The sequence below is a fragment of the Schistocerca serialis genome, chromosome 5 (assembly GCF_023864345.2).
Source record: "Schistocerca serialis cubense isolate TAMUIC-IGC-003099 chromosome 5, iqSchSeri2.2, whole genome shotgun sequence".
NCBI classification, from domain to species: Eukaryota; Metazoa; Arthropoda; class Insecta; order Orthoptera; family Acrididae; genus Schistocerca; species Schistocerca serialis.
Window position 1 is genome coordinate 747,823,193 of NC_064642.1, and position 25,015 is coordinate 747,848,207.

A 25,015-nucleotide genomic window follows, 5' to 3' on the forward strand; every position below is an offset into this window, starting at 1 on the left:
TTTGCTGTCTCTGACAGAATGACAATGTCATTGAAATACCTCAACTCCTCTCTTAACTTAAATTACCTTTACGTTTTTCTTATTGGTTTATTTTACCACTTGTCTAATGTGCAGATTGAATGAAATCAGGGATAGGCTACGATGCTGTCTCACTCACTTCTCAACGACTACTTCCCTTTCATATTCTTCAGCTCATAACTGTAATCTGGTTTCCGTACATCTGTAAACAATCTTTCTTCACTGTATTTTATCCCTGTTCCATACAAAATTTGAAAATGTGTAGTCCACTCGACTTTGTCAGAAGCTTTCTCTAAATCAATAAATACAGTTTTGACTTTCATCAACCTATCTTCTAAGATAGGGTCAGTATTGACTCAGTTGTTCTTACATTTTTCTACAACCCAAAGTGATCTTCTGATGTCAGCTTCTACCAGTTTTACTATTCTTCTGTGAATAATTCATGTTAATATTCTGGAGTTACGGCTTATTGAACTGATGGTTCAGCAGTATTCATACCTGTGTTTCATATATCATGCACATTAAGTGGAATAGTTTTGTCATGACTGGCTCTCCCAAGAGTTGCAATAATTCAGAAAGAATGTAATCCAAGGGCTTTTTTCCTGCTTCATTTGTTCCATTTTTATATTTTCTCCTTTCATCAGTTATATCCAATATATCTTGTGTCACTGAAGGATTTCTACTAGGCCTCACATTTTTACCTGTGTGATCCTCTGCTGCATTCAACATTTCATCTCTCAAACCTATCCATTCACCTTCTGTTGTTTTCCTTCCCCTGTCTGGTACATTGCTACCTAAAGCTCTTTCTGGAACCCTGAACTACCTCGGATTCTTTCAATTTATCAAGGACCCCTCTCCTTGAATGCCTACGGTTTTGCAATTTCTTCAGTTTTAATCTGCAGTTCATAATCAATAAATTATTTTCGTAATCCACATCTACCCCTGGAAATGCCTTACAGTTTAAAATTTGGTTTCAAAATCTCTGTTTTATCATTATGTAGCTAAACTGAAACTGCCAGCATCCCCAATTCCCTTCCAAATGTACAAGCTCCTTTCACAATTCTTAAACCAAGTTTTAGCAATGATTAAATTATGCTCTGTGAAAAATTCTAAAGGACAGCACCTCTTTCATTCCTTATCCCCATTTGATGTCCCACTATTTTTCCTTCTCTTTGTTTTCTGTCTATCAAGTTTGTCATCCATCACAATTAAAGTTTCATTTCCCGTAACTATCTCAATAATTTCCTTCATCTCATCATACATTCTTTCAATCACTTTGTCATTTACAGAACTAGTTGGCATGCAGACTTGTATTACTGTGATGGGTGTATTACTGTTGTGGGTGTTGTCTTCATATTTATCTTAATTATAATTATTCATTCAGTGTGCTTTTTGTAGAGCTTATCCACAACCCTGTATTGTACTGGCCAAAAGTTCTGTTCTTCCCACCACCACACTGCACTAAATCCCACTATGTCTAATGTCAACCAATCCAGTTCCCTCTTTACATTCTCTGAGCTGTCTCTCAGACTAAGATATTTAAAATTACGCACTAATGCCCATAGAATGCCGGTTTTGCTTTTTACGATGACTACATTGTCTGGAGTAGGATCTTTCCAGAGATCAGAATGGGGGACTATTTTACTTCCTGAATATTTTACCCAAGAGGACATCTTATCATTAAGCCATATAGTACAGATGCCTGTCCTTACAATAAAATAACAGATATAGCTTCTTTTTTGCTTTCAGCCACTCTCAGTATCGGCACAACAAGGCCATTTACGGGTAATGTTAAGAGGTCACATCAGTCATTTATCCAGACTGTTGGCCCTGCAACTACTCAAAAGCCTGCTGCCCCTCCTCAGGAATCACGTGTTGTATGGCTTCTCCACAGATACTCCCCGGTTGTGATTTTGTTTGCGATTGCTGTACAGCTTCTATAGCAGTGAGGTTGCAAGCCACTACCTCTCAATGTTTCATTGGTGTTGGAGGAGGGAAGATTTCATCATAATTGGTTTGAAAAGTAATACGTACCAAGGTTGTCAAGAACAGTGTGGAATTTATTTTTGGCCTCTTTAAAACTTGTTGCTTGGGCAGCAAGTGTTAGGTCATCCACATAATTTAAAAACTTCCTGGTGATCTATGAATGTATTAGGCTAAGTAGAAGAGGCATTAAGCAGACACTAGGTTGTCCACATAAAGGATAAGTTACAGGCCTAGTGGGCTAGTTATCTGCGAATGTATTAAATAGAAGAGGAATTAAATATTAGTCTGATGAGAACCATTATATTTTAATCTCCACCTTCTCAAATTTTGTGAAATTTCACAAAGAAGTGCCTATAAGCAAAGTACCAATAAACTTCTTTATGTGGTGGTCATGTATCATATTGAGTACCTTTGATAAGAGCTTCTGATGGTTGACTGTGTTGTATGCTGTAGTTAGATCTACAAAAACAACTCCCGTTATTACAAGGTTGACTACCTGGTTTGCCGGCCGTGCGGTTCTAGGCGCTGCAGTCTGGAACCGCGAGACCGCTACGGTCGCAGGTTCGAATCCTGCCTCAGGCATGGATGTGTGTGATGTCCGTAGGTTAGTTAGGTTTAAGTAGTTCTACATTCTAGGGGACTGATGACCTCAGAAGTTGAGTCCCATACTAAAAAAAAAAAAAAAAAAAAAAAAAATCTACCTGGTTTGTGCATTGTTTGCCTAATCGAAATAAGGCTTACTGTGGTTTCTGGTTAGTTTCTACGATTGTTGCTGATCTATGTAGAACATTTCTTTCCAAAAGTTTATACAGGTGACAGAAGAGAGATAGGACAATAGCTTCTTGGGTTCATATGGACTTGTTTTCAGCAACATAAGATAGTTGGTAAAATGTTGGGTTAGCCAAAGTTTTGTAGTTGACCTGAAGTGCTTCTATCTGCTGCAGATATTGTCCAGGCTGGCTGTTTTTCTATTGTCTTTTTCCTAGGTCACCCTTTTCTATCTCAAGCAGAGTAATTGGGGAACTTTGCCTGTCGATTTAATGTGTGCCATTCTTTATGTTCCTTGGTCTCTTTGGCTTTTTCCTGGCCTTGCTATATGGTAGAAACAGGCTATTTCAACTTTGTTGGACTGTTGTTTAGATTTTTAAAAAGTATCTATCCTTTTTACTATTTCTTGTGAGATCAGCAGATTATATAGTTGATATTGATGTTTGCCTTCCAGCATCATCAAGGAGCGCCATAACCTAATCACACACACATAGACTGCATCCTCTGAGAAAGGGTCTTCTGACAGAAACTCTGAAGTAATAGAGCCAGATCAGTGCCGTGTTTACTTTTGACTGCCACTCATCCAACTGCCAACTACACACACACACACACACACACACACACACACACACACACACACACACACAGTCCAGTGGTCCAATAAGTTGAGGTTGATGCATGCGGTAAACTAGATGATGAGTGACAGTCAAACCTAAATACAACCTGGGTGTTGATAGGCAGTGCTGCCTCTCTAATTTTGGAGTTTCTGCCAGATGCGTCACCCACCTTAGCAGCTGCTGGTGGTGCCCTTGACATTGACACTGAGAGAATCAAGTCTATGTGCTCCATCTCCTCCGTATTGTCAAACAAGGATACAAGGCAGTTTCATGTCTCTCTCTCATCTGTTCTGGGTATGCGTTTATGTATTGGGTGATCTGTTTCATTGTAGTATGGTGCTTCTATCATCAGTAAACTGGAGTCTCACATAGCTTATTCCTGCCTCCGCTTTGGCCACAACATCTCCACCCCTACATATGATATTATGCCCGTCTCTTTCTATGTCTCTGGTGTTTGCTTCGTTCAACAATCATTACTTCAGTGAATTTCCTCTTCTCTTTTGTCATGTAATTCCCTCCTCCCACCAATTCTGCGTATGCCTTGTTTGCTCTTTATTTATTCGAATTTAAGAATTTTGTTCTCATTACTGGTTTATGATCCCAATATTAATCCACAAGACTCTTCTTTTCAGTCCAATATATTGTACATTTCAGACACCATGCTGTGTTCAGGTAATAATGTCTGTTGAGTCCTCAGACTTATTGTTTTACCTCCTCATTTTTGTGTAAGACAGTTGAAACAATTACAAAAATATTATTTTTCTCTCCCTTGACCGATATGTTCCAATAATTCCACCTTTCCCGTCATCTAATACTGAGTCTCATAGTTAGATGTTGTTGTTGTTGTTATTGTGGTCTTCAGTCCAGAGACTGGTTTGATGCAGCTCTCCATGCTACTCTCTCCCGTGCAAGCTTCTTCATCTCCCAGTACCAACATCCTTATGAATCTGTTTAGTGTATTCATCACTTGGTCTCCCTCTACGATTTTTACCCTCCACGCTGCCCTCCATTACTAAATTGGTGATCACTTGATGCCTCAGAACATGTCCTACTAACCGATCCCTTCTTCTAGTCAAGTTGTGCCACAAACTCCTCATCTCCCCAATTCTATTGAATACCTCCTCATTCGTTATGTGATCTCCCCATCTAATTGTCAGCATTCTTCTGTAGCACCACATTTCGAAAGCTTCTATTCTCTTCTTGTCTAAACTATTTATCGTCCATATTTCACTTCCATACATGGCTACACTCCATACAAATACTTTCAGAAATGACTTCCTGACAATTAAATCTATACTCGATGTTAACAAATTTCTCTTCTTCAGAAATTCTTTCCTTGCCATTGCCAGTCTACATTTTATATCCTCTCTACTTTGACCATCATCAGTTATTTTGCTCCCCAAATAGCAAAACTCATTCACTACTTTAAGCGTCTCATTTCCTAATCTAATACCCTCAGCCTCACCCGATTTAATTCGACTACATTCCATTATCGTCACATAATTGATCAGTACCTCAATTTTCGAATTTTTCTGTTTTGTAATCATCACTTTCTTAAGCATACAAATATTTTCATATTGAAAGTTTTGTATTTACAAGAAAATTAATTGTGTGACAGCATGGGTTGAAGTAATCAATTTTGTTACCCATCTTTTTGTTTGTAATAATTACAAAACTTGCAACAACATTTGTTGTCCCAGTTAACACATTATTTATACCTCACCAGATAAGTCTTTCCCTTCTTTTTATTTGACATTACTAATTCTTGTGACATCTAAGCTCTGAGAGATGCATTTGTATCCAGTTACCCCACAATGTTGAAACTTAAAACATTGAACACACTGTTTCATAACTATCAATCCTATTTATCATTACCTGATTATTTGTTCTTATGGAGGAAACCACCATAAATGAGACATAAAACTTTATATAATAAATTAATAATGGTCACTTGAAAATATAATAAAGGAGGAACTAAGTTATTGAGAAACTTAGACCAGGAGAGATGCAGACAAAGTACTCAGTGTAGATGAAACAATACTCTGAATACAGTACCAGATTGTTAGTTTTTTGTGACTGCCAGTTTCTGCTTCCCTCAGATTAGTAGTGACAATTCACATCCTTAATGCACAGAAAATTCTTTGATCAACAGGCAGTGAGTTACTCAATTTTGAAGTATTGTAATGAAATGTTGTTGCAGCCTTCAGTCCAAGGGCTGGTTTGATGCAGCTCTCCATGCTACCCCATCCTATGCGAGCCTATTTATCCCCGAATAACTACTGCAACCTACATCTTTCTGTATCTGCTTACTGTATTTCTAATAAAATATATGACCAACTATGAAAAGATAACTATCTCATCATCAAGCTGTGATATGAGGTTTAGAATTTGAAATAATCAAATATTTTTGAGCAATAGCTTCACTGCAATTGTTTAAGAACAATTCCACAGTGAAAAAACAAGCGAATCAATTTTCAGCTTTCTGTCTTCCTTGAATCAAACCTATATGTGAACATGAATTTTTGTGGCATGATGAAGAATGCCATAAGAGGTCCATGACAAAGAATTATGGCAATGAGTCTCAACTGTGCATCACAGTGTGTACTAAGCTTCACAAGAGGACTGCTGTAACATGAGTTGCACATGTACATCATGCGTGTTGTCTGCCCCTGGTAGCTGAGTGGTCAGCGTGACGAAATGTCATACCTAATGGCCTGGGTTTGATTCCCGGCTGAGTCTGAGATTTTCTCCGCCAAGGGACTGGGTGTTGTGTTGTCCTTATCATCGTCATTTCATCCCCATCGACGCGCAAGTCGCCGAAGTGGCGTCAACTCGAAAGACTTGCACCAGGCGAACGGTTTATCCAACAGAAGGCCCTAGCCACTCAGAATTTCCGTATCAAGCATGTTCTTCTTATTTTTTCCTTTTATTTGTGCAATCTCAGCCAGCTTCTGATACATACTGAATCATTACACATACATACAGTATTTACATTGGTTGTAAACATGTTTACTTACACCATAATGTGCTCGCATCATTGCCATGATATGTCACTCCAAATGCCAATTCAGCATGGAACATATAACATTCGTGCCGCCTCCAGACAACTTTGCTGCTGTGCGTGCTTACATTACATAAGTAATGTGAAGACGATGATATTCAGTTGCTTAACATTGTTCTCTGAAATTTGTTCATAACTCTACATAGTGACCAGCAAAATAAAATGTACTATGCTACACAAGTCATCTGGCTGTAGATACTTAATGCTATCTGTGTGAAGTCCAGCCAGGTCACTAGTTTTGTTCCCTGTACATAAATCGCCGTAATTACAGTAATTATGAGAATATTACTTGCAATATAGAAGGGACTTAGAGTCGCAGAGAGGTACAATGAAAATGACTGCTTACATTTACACTTTCGGCCAAGAGACCTTCTTCTGAATTACAGTAATTAGGTTTCTTGACGAGCATATTTATAGTCGAGATGTACAAACAGACGTAAACAGCAGTGAATAATTTAACAGAAAAAGTGTCACCTTTTAGTGTACAGTGTTATTATTTACAGCCTTTTCAAATTAAATCCAGAGTCTTTCAGGAGTAATAGCACCTATTTTAGGAGGTAGTAGCATAGACTAATTCAAATAAACATTCTGTATAATATGTTCAAATTTTTATCAGCCACAGGTATAAGTTTTCATTTTGTGTGTTGCTACTCCATTTGCTAGAGGTTTATATATTGATTGTCAGTTTGGAGTTGAAGGCCAAGTTGTGAAGTTAAGTTGTGCTTCAGTTTACAAATTGAATTTTTCGACTGTATGAGTGCTTTGTTAGGCAGTGCTAAGTAGCGTATTGTTTAAGCATGCCACACATATTTACAAGTGCTAAGTATTAATTTGTCTACAGTTTTTTTTAATTGAAACACAGGTTTGTATAGAACATGATAGATGATTTCCTCACAGCACGGTTCCAGATTAAAGTGTGTTTACCAAACCGCATGAAACTGGTGCTGTGCCCAGCAGCCATATGTCATCTGAATGTGTAAATGAGTGAAATATGGGTGAAATAGAAGACATAATTCAGTTGGTAGAACATAGTCCTTCAACAATCACACACACAATTTCTACACGTATTGGTGTTCCACAGATGACTTGACATTACGTGTGTGTGCCCTTTCTTCATATCATTTACAGTGTATTCAACACCACAGAGAAGGAGCTGAAGGTAGAAAGCTGGAATGTTGTCATTAGCTAATCGCAAACTGCTGAGTAAGCCCATTAATACTGTTTGTTGACAAAGCCATTTTCACTCATGATGGTGTGAGTAACAGTGGCAACTCACATTGTTGATCTGATTAAAATCTGCATGCCATTGAGGAGAACCATTTTCTAGAATGCTTCTCTATAAATATGTGGTGTGGTGTAATAGACAAACAGTTTATTGGCCCTGTTGCATTATTGCATCATATTACAATGCCCCATTTTTTTGTCCTTTTTTGAAAATGAGCTGCTAGCATTATTGGAAGAAGTTCCTTTGGATACAAAGATAGCTATGTTCTTCCGGTATAGCTCCCCTGCATATTACAGTCATCAGGTGACGTAGCATCTAAACCTAACATTCCCCGGAATATGGACCAACAGAAGTGGCCACTTTTCTTGGCCACACAGGTCCTTCAGACCTTACCTCTTTAGATTTTTGCCTGTGGGGAATCATTGAAAAGCCAAGTCTACAAATAAATAGTAAACATAAGGCACATATAGATCATTCAGAGTATGGATAGTGCTGCCAGGATGACATCAGGAGAGCTACATGTGGTGTTTTCAAGAGAATTCTGTAGCACGTTGAAGTCGGATGTAGATTTTATGAAAATCAACTTTGAACTTAGTAATTTCTCTTTGCGTAACACCTTTTCTGAGTATTTGGTTGGATTACTTTCTAACGAATGTATCTCTGAAAGCGGTAAAAATTGGACATGTGATATGTGGAATGTTTTATTTAAGCTAGTCAGTACCACAACCTCTTAAAAACTTACTATTCCTTCTGAAACGGCCCGTATAGTAACTTGATCTTTCATAATGTTATTTAATATACTTCATTGTTATAGTTGTTGTTGTTGTTGTTTGCCAATAGTTGCTTTAAGATACAAGGGTTGTTTGAGAAGTTCTCAGAACAGAAAAAAAGTACTTTCATCACTGAAACTTTTTTTTTATTTTTCAATGTAGTCTCCTTGTAGGTTAATGCACTTGGTCCAACGATGTTCCAGTCCCTTGATCCCATCTCGAAAATGATTTTCCTCCAGGTCTGTAAAATAAATGTCAACAATGGCTATCAATTCTTAGTTTGAAGTGAGTCTTCATCCACCAAGTAAAATTTTCAATTTCGGGAAGAGATGGAAGTCTGACAGAGCTATATTAGGTGAATATGGTGGGTGTGGCAACAATTCATACCTTAGTTCATGTAATTTTGCCACGGTGATGGCACATGTGTGCGGGCGTGCATCAAGAGCCGGGGCACCCATCTTGCAGATAAATTTTTCATTTGTAATTCTTCAGTTAAAATGTGATACACCCTTTCAGATGACATCTGGCAAGTGTGAGCAGTTTCATACACTTTCAATCGGCGATCCTCCATGACCACTTTGTGTACTTTTGCAATGATTTCTGGAGTAGTGACACATCTTGGCTGACCACTGCACGGATCATCATCTAACCTCTCCCAACCAAATTTAAATTCATTTGTCCACTTGACGACAGTTGAGTATGAAGGAGCAGAGTCCCCCAGTGTATTCTGGAAATTGGCATGAATGTCCTTTGGTTTCATACTTCCATTTACGAAATACTTAATCACTGCTCAAATCTTGATTTTTTTCCATCTTTGCAAATCCCTATGTGGGAACAACAACAGAGCCATGCCACCGCCACAGCTCTCTTCCGAGAGCACTGGCGTGTCACCTGTTTACAGGCAACAGTCTAACGAATATCACGTGAACAACTCATTGCGCTAGTGCTGACCTCTCGTGGTGATTCCGAGAACTTTTCAAACCACCCTTGTATATAAGCTGTTAACAATTCATAACCTCCTCTTCTGGGATGTACACTTCAACTGCATTTTACATATATCTCTCCAGTACATAATTTGTGATAATTTGGAATAGTTTATTAATGTGCTCAATTTCTCAGTTTCATACCAGCACACACCACTACAGAGTGAAAATTTCATTCTGGAAACATCCCCAGGCTGTGGCTAAGCCATGTCTCTGCAATATCCTTTCTTCCAAGAGTGCTAGTTCTGCAAGTTTTGCAAGAAAGATTCTGTGAAGTTTGGATTGTAGGAGACGGGGTACTGGCGGAATTAAAGATTTGAGGACGGGGCGGGAGTCATGCTTGGGTAGCGCGGTCGGTAGAGCAGTTGCCGCAAAAGGCATTCTCAACTCAATATGATTGAAATGGGCCATGCAGTGGCATGAATCTCCATTCAATCCAAGAACTCCTGCACAATTGTTGCAACATCTGGTTGTGCATTGTCATGCATTCATATAAAACCATGACCAGTAAATGGAGCAAAAGGCAAAACATGCTCCAAAAAAATTTCCTCCTTACATCTATGTGTTGCAAGGCTCCCATGCTCTTTAAAGACCAAATCTGTCTTTATAGTGGAGTAGATTCCTGCTAAAAACCACCAGAGAACCACCCTGAGAATGCATCTTGGATGAGAATGTGCAAGGCATTCTCCAGACCCTCTCTTTACCGACTGGTGTGCACAGGCCCTACCAACTCATCAGTAAACAACATTTTCTCCATTGTTGTGCTCTCCACCCACAATATTCTCTTGCGAAACATAGTTGAACTGTGTGATGCACTGTGGTGAGTTCTTGGCCTGCAGCAGGTCTCATGCATTGAAAATTGGCTTCTTACAGTCTCCTCCGGATGGTTCTCTCACTGAACATTGACCTCTCAAACTAGGTGGAGTTGATTTTGTACGTCAGTGGCAGTGGTGGGGCACTTGAAGTTGTAAGAAATGATGTTCTCTTGCCAATGTCACTCTTCTCACGTGTGATCTTGGTTTCATTGCATAGTGTCCAACTTTCCTCTGTCTTCTTATAGTTGTGGAAATTGTTGAAGTGGTAGCTCTCAACACATTTTTAACTAGCTCTCAACACATTTTTAACACAATGCATGCTGCAACCATCTCCTACCAAAGTTACAGTTTTTGCAGCATTTTCAGGGTTTAACAGCATGTGTATTATAGAAAGCCAATTATTATAATCAGAGAAAGATCCAACAATAAAAGGCAAAAGAGACAGAAGACATTATCGTCTCACATGCAGTGATGTCTTTCAGGTTGTGCAGGGAAGAACAGTTAAGTCTATTGCAGTAAACAATTGAAGTTTTATTATTTGCTTGTGAGGCAATGTCAATAACATCCCCATCGAAAAATATAGGATAAAGTGCTACACTTTTATTAAATAGATAATTACTCATCATTCATCACATGTAACATTTTTTTGTGCCAGGCAGTGTGTCAAGCTTATTTAGTGTAGAATTTTAATTTCTACTATAACTTTAATTTGTTTAATCCTGTTGTTCATTATTATGATAAAATTACATCAATTGTTTTTAAATTACACTGTACAGAAAATCAAATAAAACTACAGTTCATGTACTTTTTATTTAGACACTATATATGCTCTGTGTTATTTTGCTAATTATAGCTTCAGAGTTTAGAAAACATCTGTGTAATTTAAGCTTTCATTTTCTTTGTGGCTGCTTTTTGTTCAAATGAATGACATTATTACCTATCATTTTAGGGACCTATTAAATTAATGTGACTTTTATATAGGTGCCACAATAGCTGGGCTTGGAAAACGGAAGAAACTTGGCAAACTAGGTCCTGTAATGGAGAAAAAGGTTCTTCCTGTAGAAACAGATCCAGCTAGGTTAGTGTCTTATGTTTGTGGTAGTAACATATACAAAGAAGGTGAAGATATCAAACTGAAGGAAGATTCTGAGTATCCAGATTGGCTTTGGAACATACGAACAGGTGTGTACACCAACAACAAAGCTTAGAAACTCTTAGTCTCTACTGCCTGTTACTGCTTTCCCTTAAAATGCATTTTACCCTTTAGCAATAAAATTACATGTACAGATGATGTGGACTACTTTTTGTGTTTCATTAACACTGCATCAAAGTAGACCACTTCTATGCCCTAGTAAACATGTCTTCCCAAGAAACCAGACGCATGGACACTTGTTCATCAGATGTCGCCCATAGCATCTGAAGATGGCCATCGTAATATAAAAAAGCGATTTTTTAAATTTTTGACTCAAATTACATTACAGTTAAACTGCAAGGTGCAAATTATTTTACAGTTTATTGCAACCAAGTGACCGTCTTTTGATGAATTTGCTGCCCAAATTCTGCATGCAATTCCAAGGTAGTTAGCAATATTTTGTTCCAATTTTGTTAACCACAGATTTTTATTATGGTGTGTTGTAGTATAGTTTAAAGAGTCCAGTTGTGTTATTGTCCTGGGTTGCCTTCTCGCTAAAGCCTAAGGCTTGCAGCAGTTTTAATTTCTAAGTAACAAAGTGCAGAACATAATATTAAGTATGTCAGTTTCGTTTCTTTCAAGAAAATTATTTAAAACTCAGTATCACACCAGTTTTTAACAGTGTTTACTGCTTACAAGTTGACATTAGTCTTCGGAAATATTAAAAATATGGCACACCCCCAGGTCTAGGCCCCTCTTTTGGCACTCTTGGTCACCTGTCATGTATATTGATGAAAGAACTTAAAAGAAAAGTACCCACACAAGAAATTATCACCAAAATAGTGAATCATTATATTGAAAGTTATTGCTTTAGAACTGCCGAAGCTCAACTGAGTAGAACAGATTTTTCTTACAAAACATGTTCAGCTTTATTATTTGCAAGACATCTTCAATGGCTTGGAGTACATATATATTTGTATGTTTACATTATTTTGCTTTACATTTTGGACATTATATATTGAAGTTATAAACAGTTGTGGCACTTTCTGCATATCTTTGTTGGAGTGGTGTATAAATTTCTATGTACAAAACTTCATAGATGTTGGTCTACCTGTGTTCTTCTTCCTATTTTACAGCTGTTATTCTTCTGCTTTCTGCCACACAAAATTTCATTTTCACAGCACTAGGAAATGAACATTAGTTTATTTGATGTAATATTTTGGATGGTGTTGCCATCTGTTGAATGTTGTTACCAACTGTAGAATGTGCCTGTGTGATATCAGTCACCTATCCCTGTGTGTGTGTTGTTTTAATGTGTTTGTGTGTATAAAAGGGTTTTTTTCATTAAGTTTAATAGAGAATTTGTATTAATATGTGTCTGGTTTGTAACACATTTGTTCTCTGCTACAGCTTTCTGGATATGATACTGTTCCTGCATTGTTATAATGCATTTGCTGCAGTTGTTTGTCCTAATGATTTTTGTGAGGTGTGCAGCACTGCGCATTGCGTATTTGGCTTCCACACTTGTGGATATCCTTCGCTTGCCAGGTTGGCTATACCTCACCTCAGAGTTTGTTTGTCAACAGAAGAGTCACTGTTTACTGCCAAGCCTCCTGCGACTGCCACAGCATTTGGTGGTGCTAACAGTGCTGGTAATGTGGTGCGCTGGAACACAGCACTCCAGTCACAGGCACCTATTCATGTCCATGCAGTCACGTGTTCATGTGACACTGTGCATGTAGTCTTCCATGTATGCATACTTAAGTTGCTGCTCCACCCCTGGAAAGCCAGTTACACTCCAGCTGACCATCAGTTGCCATTAGTCGCCATTATGGACTAACATCTACCACAGCTGCTGCCCGCCAAGGTGTCATTTCGTCTTCACCGTGAGCCACATAGCACACTGGAATTCATCAGCCGCTCCCAGTGGCACCGCTTCGCAGAATCTGCATGTGACCACCATGAGCCCTCTGCCCTGTGGGACTGTGTCATTACAGCATTAGTGACTGTCCCTGAGCTCCCAGCTCCATGGGACCATGTCTTTGCTTATCCTTCCTCCTTTTTTCCACTTCGATTTTCAGGGACATTCGTCCTCAGAAGCTGTACTTATAATAAACAAATAGTTCTTATTGCAGAGTCTGCCTTTCAGTACTCTCTGCTACATCACTTGGCCAAGGACATGGTGACGAGAGTGTCTCTCAGTGGTTCTTGATGTGTATTAGTGGTTTTTTTTGCAGGTTGCATGTGTGGCTTTCAGACTAATGGATTTTTGTTTGTGTGTTAGTTTATCTTGATGGGGCAGCATATTCATGCTTATTGTGTAATGACAGTCTGTGATATTAGATACAATCCACAAATTTTCTTGGTTTGAGATACTGTGTGTTTTGATTTGGTTGTTAAGATTTTGGTAGGTGTTCATTTTGTAAATGGTGTCCAAGTTTCTCGGTAGCTGCATTTTCATGAACCTGTGTCGTGGTAGTTGTTCTATTTTCTGTATAGATTGGGCAGTCCTTTTATGCACTGGTGCATTAGGAATTCTCTACATTGATGCAGGAGGGCTTTGTTGTTTTCTGTTCTCAATAGTTCTGGTTCCAGTTCTCTGGCAGTGTATTTTCGCATAATGTTTGAGTGTCATTTTGATTTGTAATGTCTGTCCAATTGTTGGAGCTGTCTTTGACTCATAACTCAGCTCACTCAGATTTTACCTACAATGGCCATGTGTCAGCAAGCTTCCTCCGCATTGGTGCTGAATTTTCAGATATGTGATGGCTAGAAAGAGGACTGGGCCATATACTGTCAATAGTTGGAGATGCAGTTTATAGCCTATGGCATACACAAGGTACACGGTGCCGTGCTCACTTCGTTGCAAGTGTGGTTACTGAAGTCTTTAGTTTACATTGTCAGCTTTTCCCAGACTCACTTCCAGCAGTCAGTAACTGTTTCCTTTCACAGACGGGATGTATTTGTCTTATTGACATCAATTTCTTGTGTTGTGTAGTGGTCTCATACAGTATATTCAAGGACATTGAACTGAGCTTTAGGAAGTTATTCCGTAAGGGTTATTTGATTTTTCTATTTTTGTGAATCAGATGTCAATGGTTGTGCAAAGCATAGTCGGCGATCTTGTTAGCTGTATCTTGCATCCTTATTGTGAAGTTGATGTAACTTCATAGGTTCTTTTTATGCATGGTGTTTTGCGTGTGTTCATTGCTTGTGGAATGCAAGGTTGTGTTACAGTACTTGGCAGCTAATTGATAACTTCTCTGGCACATGTTTGCATGTTGGCTGATTGTACTGTTCTTTCAGTCCAGTTGTTGGGATAGTCTGCATTGGTGGCTGCATTGTGTCTCATGCCTTGGGTGCCGTGCTTCTCTAAGATGGTTGAGCCATATCTTTTGAGGGGCGAAGGGTGTGTTGTATGCAGGGCTGTGCCCAGCATATTCGTCCACCACACTTACAGATATGCTTTGTTGGTCAGGTAGAGCCCCTGCCTAATTTTGGAGGTTGTTTATCAATAGAAGAGTCACTGAGATGTTTATCACCAAGCATCCTGTAGCTGCTGCAGCATCTGGTGAGGCCAGCTGCTCCAGTATGTGGCATGCAGGTCACAGTACATAGTGCTGCAGTCACAGACACCTAGCTGTGTCCATGTGGTCATGCATCCACATGACAGCACACATGTAGTCTTCTGCAGTTCCATACATAAGTTGTGCCCCTCGAGAGCCAGTTATGCTCTGAGCGATCGTCAGCCGCCAAGTGTCTCCATTATGGGTCCAACGCCTGCCATTGCTGGTGCCTGCCAAGGTGTCGTCTTGCTGTCGCTATGATCCATGTAAGGCACTACTTCACAGGGTCTGCATGTGACTGCACACTGCCTCATGGGACCATGTCAGTACTGCACATTGCTCCTCATCAGTGGATGCCCCGGTGCCTCGTCATTCCTTATCCTCTCTGCTCCACACCAATTTGACGTTCATGGACATTCGTCCTCGGGGACTGTACTTAGTTCAGTTCATGTTAATAAACAAACAGTTGCTATTGCAAAGTGTTTATTTCAATACTGCCTGCTACACTGCTTGTCCACGATAAAACAGTTTTCATTTATCATTCTTAATTACTGTCTGTGGGGATGACTGGAGGAGATTGTACAGGATGTACATAAAGTCCGGGAACACTCTCAATTATTTATTGCACAAGAACTAACATTGTACAAATATTTGATGTGCATGACACACCAATTTCTTTGGACTCCTTATAAATGTCTCTTGTACACACTCCACATTCACTTAACTTACACTGGGACATCCGCTTCTCTTTGCTGGGCACAAGCAACCCATTGTAACAAATTTGTTGTGTCAGTAGTAAATGGCCTTCCTTGTTGGTAGCTTATTATCGTACTTGGTTCTAAACATCCATTGAACAGCTGTAGCCGACTTGTTTTTGTCGAACTCCAACACACAGAAAGCTCACTCCGCAACTGAACTCGCCGTGTTTGTGACTAGTGCTGACTATTGGCAAGTTACCAAACTATGCTGTGGCGGTGTACTTGGGGGGGGGGGGGGGGAAATTTCAGGGTTTCTCATCAAAATGACGTGTGGTATCTGTACAATGTTTTGTTTTGTGCAATTAATAATTGAAAGTGTTCCTGGACTTTATGTACATCCTGGATCATTGTGTCCATTGCTCTTGGTTTTCTATAAATGTTAAAAGAATACATAAGATCCAGACTGTACAGTATTACAGCCAGTCACAACAACATGCCTATTTTGTGCTTCATGGCGTGACATCCATTGACTTTTTGGTTTAACCTTGTTTGAAATTTACAAAATCATATAAATACAAAGGGCTCATTTGGAAGTTAGATGTGCAGAGGAACTGAAACTCTTTAACCTTTGCTCATAACTTTCTTTAAAATATTGAGTTATGGGGAATGCCATAGTGATTTTTAAAAGTGATAAATATAGGCAGTTTTATTACGTACATGGGAGGATACGAACTACAGAAAACCCTGTTTTTACTTCCCACATGTTACCTTTTACCACTTTTTACGTTAATTTTTGTCAATCCTAACAGAAGTCCTGTTCTGCCAATATTGTACTGTCAATACAGTACTGTTCTCTGTTTATGAAAACTGCCAACTTTAGTGTTTTAACAAGTGTTGTGTCACAAGTTTTTTTTTGCCATAATGTTGTAGTGGTTACCTACATTTATACTCTGCAAACCATTGTGAGGCACATAGCAGAAGGTACATCCCATTGCTTCAGTTATTACGGTTTTTTCCTGTTCCATTCATGTATGGAGTGTGGGAAATATGATTGTTTGAATGCCTCTGTGCATGCAATAATTATTCTAATCTTATCCTCACAATCCGTATGGGAGTGATATGTATTGAGTTGTAGCATATTCTGAGAGCAATCATTTAAAGCCAGTTCTTGAAACTTCGTTAGTAAACTTTCTCGAGATAGTTTACCACTATCTCAAGGAGTCTTCCAGTTCAATTGCTTCAGTATCTCTGTGACACTCTCCCACAGATTAAACAAACTGTGACCATTCATGCTGTCCTCTGTACAGGTTCAGTATCCCGTGTTAGTCCTACATGGTTTGCGTCCCACACTTGAGCAATATTCTAGAACTGGTCACGAATGATTTGTAAGCAATCTCCTTTGTAGAGTGCTTTCACTTCCCCCATATTCCGCCAGTAAAGAAATCTACCACCATGGCTGAAACTATGTGATCATTCCATTTCATATCCCTACAAAGTGCTACACCCAGGTGTTTGTATGAATTGGCCGATTCCAGCTCTGACTCTTTGATATTATAGCCATAGGATACCACATTTTTTCAGTTTGTTAAGTCAAAATCTTAAATTTCTGAACATTTAAAGCAAGTAGCCAATCTCTGCACCACATTGAAATCATATGAAACTGTCACTGAATATTTATGTAGCTTTTTTCACATAGTACTTCATTATACACTGAAGCACCAAAGAAACTGGTATAGGCATGCATATTTGAATACAGAAATATGTAAACAGACAGGATACGGTTCTGTGGTTGGCAGCGCCTATATGAGACAACAAGTGTCTGGCACAGTTGTTAGATCGGGTACTGCTGCTACAATGGCAGGTTATCAAGATTTAAGTGAGTTTGAACATGGTGTTATAGTCAGTGCACAAGCGATAGGACACAGCATCTCCGATAACGGATGTGATGTGGGATCTGAGTGGGGCCCCAGGGATCAGTGTTGGGGCCACTCCTGTTCCTTATTTATATAAATGATATGCCCTCTAGTATTACGGGTAACTTTAAAATATTTCTGTTTGCTGATGACACTAGCTTGGTAGTAAAGGATGTTGTGTGCAACATTGGCTCAATTTCAAATAGTGCAGTACATGACCTACTTCATGGCTTGTAGAAAATGAACTAATGCTAAATCACAGTAAGACTCAGTTTTTACAGTTTCTAACACACAATTCAACAAAACCTGATGTTTTAATTTCACAGCACGGGTGTATGATTAGTGAAACTGAACAGTTCAAATTCCTAGGTGTTCAGATAGATAGTAAGCTGCCGTGGAAAGCCCATGTTCAGGATCTTGTTCAAAGACTTAATACTGCCATTTTTATTATTCAAACGGTATCAGAAGTGAATGATTGTTCGACATGAAAATTAGTCTACTTTGCTTATGTCATATGGTATTATATTTTGGGGTAACTCTTCCCATTCTAAAAGGATATTTTTGGCTCAGAAATTGGCAGTTTGGGCAATAAGTGGTGTAAGTTCAGGAACCTCTCAATATATATATTCCTTACTGTTATTTCTGGTTAACAATATTAGCTTATTCCCAAGAATAAGCAGCTTTCACTCGGTTAATATTTGGCAGAAATCAAACCTGCATTTTGGATCAGACTTCCTTAACTCTTGTGCAAAAAGGTGTGCAGTATACTGCTGCATCCATTTTCAATAAGCTACCACTCAAATTCAAAAATCTTAGCAGAAATCCATGCATTTCCAAATCGGAATTGAAGAGTTTCCTCATGGGTCACTCCTATTCTGTTGAGGAGTTCCTTGAAAATTTAAGCTGATTCTCATTGTATTGTTGATTGCGTTTACTTAAACTTATGAAGTGACTTTTTCGGGTTCATAAACATTTATTTTTTATCTGTTATAACTTTTATGTTGTAATTTCATGTACTGACACATTCCATGGCCTCAGAGATTTGCTCCTCAGTTTGGTCCTAAAAAAGAATATCTTTTTTAATGTTGTTGCATGAACAAGTAGAGTTAATTGCTGTCAGAAGGAAACAAAAACAATAAAACATTTTTTCAAATAGACAAAATTTAAATTACATCAATTTCATATTTTTTGGGCTATATGACAGAGAAATTAATCCATTTGCACTTGTGTTTTCTCTGCTTTGCTGCATTTTACACTCCTTTTGAGTCAGTCCACTGAAACATGTAAAAAGGGGGTTTTACTGTATTATTGTTATCCAGAATTTCAACACTCACTTTTCATTCTGATACAAATTATTTTAGAATAGTCATCTTACATTATAAAAAATTGTTTCTTCATTGGATAAGTCATTAATGTGTGGAAAAGCTGGATTAATGTTAGTTAATCTCTTTGTCTAGGCAAGCCACCTGCTTTAGAGGAATTGGACCCTAACACTAAAGAGTATTGGAGAAGACTGAGGAAAATGGCATTGAGAAGAAATAATCAGTTGCAAAAGATAAAGAAGTTTTAGGTGCATCTGTGTACTGTGCATGGTGAAATAAGTGATACACCGAAAGTGTAGATAAAGAGCTGTTTTATTTAATAGACTATAACTGTTTGTATTACACATTTTTCAAAATATATGCTGTAAAATGTACATCACTGTGTTCATACTAACTACTATTTTCTAGTTTAACTTCTTCTTTATTTTCTGCAGCACTGCGGCGGTTCCTCCAGGCTGTCATGTATGTCCTTGGATGGATGGGATAGAAACCTGCTAATCCTGTGTAACAGTAGAGATAATAACACTTAAGTGTGATGTCATACTGTCCAGTTTCAAAACAGAGCTTCAAGTTCCAAAATTTTAATTTTTCTTTCAAATAAAAAAATGTTAAACTAAATCAAAATGAGACTGGTACCATTAGTTACTGTAATTTCTCACAATTTATTTACACTATGCATTTGGGGGGTTCCACAAAGGCACGTTTGAAGGCCTATGAATTTTGGATAACCTGTGGCACTTTCTGGTAGCAGACGACAAAACATTAATGTAGTAGAAGGCCAAAAGTTTTATAACTCATCTTTTGCAATAAAAGGCACACACTAAACTTTGGTACAAGACTCAAAGTAGTGTTTTGTCTTCTGCTACCAGATAGTGCCACAGGTCACCCAGAAGTTGCACATACAATACATACATGTCTTAGTAAATGACATAATCCACTTGAGAGAATTTTAACCCTCTAAAACAAATTTGTAACTGGTTACAGGAACGTATACTTTCAATGTTTATTCATGTCACATGTTTGCTTCTAAAGTTTATCATCGCACTTATGCAATCAAGGCCATTCTCAGAAAGAAAAAAAATCCGAAGACTAACAAATGAGACATTAAAAGTAGCAGATGAGTTTTGCTATGTGCGTAGCAAAATAACTGACGATGCCAACACCGAAAGGATATAAAATGGCGACTAGCTATAGAAAGAATACTGTTGCTGGAAAAAAAATGAATTTGTTAACAACTAATTTTGGTTTAAGTGTTAGGACGTTTTTTTCTGAAGGTATTTGTCTGAAGTGTAGTCTTGTATGGAAATAGAGTGTGGATGATAGGCAGTTCAGATAAGAACACAATAGAAGCTTTTGTAACATGTTGATGTAAAAGCATACTGAAGATTAAGTAGATATTGCAAATGTGGAGGCACTGAATCGAACTGGGGAAAAAAATGAAATTTGTGCCACAACGTCACTGAAAGATGAAAAGATGAGAATGGTTGATAGGATAGGACACATTGTGAAATATAAGTCTGAAGAGAAAGTAAGTGTGTGTGTGTGTGTGGGGGGGGGGGGGGGGGGGGGTTCCAAGGATTGAATGCAGTAAGCAAGTTCAAATGGATGAACATTGCAGTAGTTGTGCAAAGATAAAGAGGCTTGTATAAGACAGACTTATCATGGAGAGCTGCATCAAACCACAACCATCTTAACTATTTATTGGGTATAAGATTTAGGATTAATAGAACCACTTATTGATGTACAAGCAGATGTCTGTATATGTGCAGATTGGTGTGTGTGTGTGTGTGTGTGTGTGTGTGTGTGTGTGTGAGAGAGAGAGAGAGAGAGAGAGAGAGAGAGAGTATACCTGTCCTTTTTCCCTCTAAGGTAAGTCTTTGCACTCCCGGGATTGGAATGACTCCTTACCCTCTCCCTTAAAACCCACATCCTTTTGTCTTTCCCTCTCCTTCCCTCTTTCCTGATGAAGCAATCATAGGTTGCGAAAGCTTGAATTTTGTGTGTGTGTGTTTGTGTGTCTATCAACATACCAACACTTTCGTTTGGTAAGTTACATCATCTTTGTTTTTAGATATATTTTTCCCACGTGGAATGTTTCCCTCTATTATATTCAATATGAACAAAAATGGACTTGTTCCACTATTGAAATAAGCCCTTCATATAATGGCACACAATTCATGGATTGATTAAATATCAGGTAGCCAAGTGGGGTTTGTATAGTTACACTTGAAACTGCTACTTAAAAAAGTTACAGCCTGGACAAAACTGTTAACACCAAAAGAAATATTTAGTGTCTTTCATCCTTGTGAATTGAAGGATGAACTAATAATATTAGGCGAAAAATGAAAGGGTAACTGGAATATTAGTAGACCTATTGTGCTTATGAAATCACTGAGCAGGGCAGGACAGACACAAGCTAATAAAAGACTACAGCAGAACCAATGAAATGAAAGTTGTACTTGCTATATATTCAAATATTCTAAATATTGGTGTTTTCAAGTCTTTGAATCGTGTACCATAATATTAAACTAAAAACATTCACACACAAGCTAACAGTTCTCACACTTCCTGACAGCGGTCTGTACAGTATCTAAGTTTCATTAGGCAGTTATTAGCACGTCTGTAAGGTTATGCAGTCTTCACTGGAGACACATTACTTGTGTCGGCTTCAGTATTTTCTCCCTGATGCTGTTGATATATCCAGTTTTGAATTATTTCCAATAGTACAGTTCCCAATGAGATGGCTATTGACAACTTCCTTCTTACACCCTTCAGTGATTTGGTTATAGGGAAAGCCCTAATTTACATCCTAAAATTAAAGGGACCAATTAAGGTGTATTCCAATGCCCAATTCTGAAGTTCACGCCATGTAAATGAAAACTTTACAAAAAAACTAGTACATGTATTCCCCGACTGTACTGTCGTCACTTTAGATACTACAATCTTCCAATAGCTGAATGAAATAATTCAGTTTTGTGAGTGCTGAGCATGACAAACCATCCTGTAAAAACTACATAGAACAGCTAGTTCAGAACTCCACACAACAGAAACAAATTACAGTGGAATCTCGTCCCTCATTACTGCATTTTTCTGCATAAAACATCAATTTTTGGAACTCCCAGTCCCAATGCCATTAAACGCTTGTTACACTGACTAATCACTTCATTCTTTCTCACCACATAGCCCTTTCAAAATTTGGTAGTATCGGTTATGTTTGGTCACTGCAACTATTTCCGCAGACAGTAACGAGATGTGTGAATACAATGCTCGCAGCTGCATGTTGGGGAAATTTGCAGGGAGACAGTGCTCTTCAAAGCCGGAAACTTTGCAAGTCACACAGATCATTTTCTAAAATTTAAATGGATTGATAAAAAAGTATACTCACCTAGCGGCAGCAAGAGAACACACACACAAGAACATTTAACTTTTACAAGCTTTCGGAGCCAATGGCTTCTTCTTCTGGCAGAACAGTTGGACGGGAAGGGAGAGAAGTGAAGAAAAATGACTGACGAGGTTTAGAAAAAGGGGTACAGTTCAGAAAAGTCACTCAGAATCCAGGGTCAGGGGAGACTTACCAGGTGGAGTGAGAAGGAAAGACTGATTGTCGAGGATTGAACCTGATGAGATTTGAAAACCTAAGAGCTTAGTGGTGGAAGGCAGGGTAGTATGCAAGACTGAGATTAGTACTAAAACATTGTGCACAAGTTAATAAGAGTAAAAGCGAAGTGCAATGTATTTAACAGAGGTGGGAGGGGTGACGGCGAAATATACACAGGTCAGGAAGTGACAAATGTAGGAAACTAAAATGGTGTGAAGACAGGAGTAGTTACTGTGAATAAATGCAGAAACAGAAGGAATTCATGTAAATTAAGGCCAAAAACATGTTGTAGTGCTAGTTCCCAGCTGCAGAATTCTGAGAAACTGGTGACCAGGGCAAGAATTCAGATGATGAATGTGGTGAAACAGGCACCGAGGTCATGATTGTCATGTTGTAGAGCATACTCTGCAACAGGATATTATGTGTTGGTGGTATACATCTTCTGACTATGTTCATTCATTCTGAGTGATAACAGGGTGGTAGTCATGCCGATGTAAAAGGCCGAACACTATTTACATAACAGCTGGTATACGACATGTAAAATGACGCATCTAGTTCCACAGTTATTTCACTCTTGAAGCCCAAATATATAAACTAGAAATGTACAGACTTGCTAGTACGGCAGGATGCAAACCCCTCACTGTGACTACGTAAGGGCCACAACTTAATTAAAAAATTAGAAAAATGATGCTCCATTGCTTCCATGATTGCTTCACTCTAAACTGTCAGTCCTTGAGTGATTCCTATTTTGTTAATGTTTATTGCTGAAAAAATTTGATGATATATATAAGATGACCAAAAATGTTAACATATTTTATTGTACTACCTACCAATAATGTACAATTGTTTCTACTGACCCAACAACAGAAATACAATAGATTTGAAACTTAATGGCAGATTAAAACTGTGTGCCCGACCGAGACTCGAACTCGGGACCTTCGCCTTTCGCGGGTAAGTTCTCTACCATCTGAGCTAGCGAAGCACGACTCACGCCTGGTCCTCACAGCTTTACTTCTGCCAGTCATGCTTCGGTAGCTCAGATGGTAGAGCACTTGCCCGCGAAAGGCAAAGGTCCCGAGTTCGAGTCTCGGTCGGGCACACATATTTAATCTGCCAGTAAGTTTCATATCAGCGCACACTCCGCTGCAGAGTGAAACTCTCATTCCACAATAGATTTGTTTCATTGAATTTAGTTCACAGCGTCCCATTGTTTAGCACATTGATTAGTTCCAGCTGCACTGCTTCTAGTGCATTTTCAGGGAGGGAACGAAAGATTTGGGAAAAAAAAGAAAGAAAAAAATCACAAGAACAAATGATAAGGGGCAGGCCATCATGATATCAACTGCAGGCCGCATGTGTCCCGCAGTTTGTGCATACCTGCTACAAACAAATCTGTGGTATTGCCATTTTTTGCCAACACGTTTGTGGGCCATCTGAAGGAATCCTTCCTATCCAATCATTACCTAAAACATTATTGTCTGGTTCAGATTCATTGATGACAGTGTCGTGATTTGGACAGGGCCAACCTTTGCTCTTTCTTCCATAACCTCAACACCTGCTCCCAAATACACTTCATCTGGTGCCTGCCGAACAATAAGTTACCTTCCTATATGTTGATCTCTACCTCACAAGTGGCCCCATAAATATTTCTGTTCATATCAACTGCCAAACATCGCCATATACCTCCATTTTGACAGCTGTCACCCATTTTCATGTCAAAAAGTAACTTCCTCATGGCCTCAACAACCAGGGCCTTTCCTGACGGACAATGTCCGAGTTAGCTTATCTATAAACAGATGTCCCATGCCATCTCCTCCTTTGATACCTGTTAACCATTCACCAACCAACACACCCTCACCTTGAAAAGTTTCACCAGGGCTTCGACTACCTCTCATTGTGCCCTGAGATGAGGGCTATCCTACCCAAAATCCTAACCACGTCACTAAAAGTAGTGTTCAGCTGTCCACCCAAGCTACAGAATATCTTTGTCCATCACTATTCCAATCCTGCTGCCAACCTGCACTCTTCAGGTCATTCCCTTATGGCCAACATGGACTGCAGCCCAGTCACAGACATTTACTTCTCTATAAAAGGCAGGGCCACATATAGAAGCAGCCATGTTACATATCAACTATGCTGCAATTACTACACAGAATTCTGGGTGGGCATGACAAGTAGTCAACTGTGTACACGCATGAATGGCCTTTGGCAAACTGCAAATGTGACCATCCAGTTGTGAACATACTGCACACCACAACAGAAATGACTTCCATTGTTGCTACACTACATGACCCATTAAGATACTCCCTTCCAGCACTAGTTTATCTTAACTACACAGCAAGTGGAAATTGTCTCCACAACACACTCTGTGCTCTCACAATAACCCAGGGCTAATCTTCTGCTAAACTATTTCCTATTGCCTAACCTTTCGTTTTTCCTTTTCCTTTCTCTCCTCTGTCCACATCACTTCTTCCCCATCCAGATTGTGTACTGCCTGCCCCCCACTCTCTTTCTGATGCACCACATATCAGTCAGCTATAGAT

General features: G+C 38.9%; 2 protein-coding genes across 4 annotated transcripts in view; one reads left to right on the top strand and one right to left on the bottom strand.

The window, feature by feature from the left end:
- LOC126481471 (39S ribosomal protein L54, mitochondrial) overlaps positions 1–19,442 on the top strand; it is a 28,294-nt gene extending 8,852 nt beyond the window's left edge. The window contains exons 2-4 of one of the 3 annotated variants that reach the window (XR_007587572.1): positions 11,225–11,425; positions 19,010–19,206; positions 19,309–19,438. Coding sequence is in view for 2 of the 3 variants with exons in the window: in XM_050105250.1 (XP_049961207.1) it covers positions 11,225–11,425; positions 19,010–19,122 (314 nt within the window). In the remaining variant the exon portion in view is untranslated. Of the gene's footprint in view, positions 1–11,224; positions 11,426–19,009; positions 19,249–19,308 lie in introns of those variants that run through there. The other 2 variants (XM_050105250.1, XM_050105249.1) reach the window with 2 other exon arrangements.
- Positions 19,169–25,015, bottom strand: part of LOC126481472 (probable 28S ribosomal protein S16, mitochondrial) — a 38,510-nt gene continuing 32,663 nt past the window's right edge. Inside the window, exon 3 of the mRNA XM_050105251.1 lies at positions 19,169–19,374. Coding sequence (XP_049961208.1) covers positions 19,265–19,374 — 110 coding nt within the window. The 3' untranslated portion in view covers positions 19,169–19,264. The remainder of the gene's footprint in view (positions 19,375–25,015) is intronic.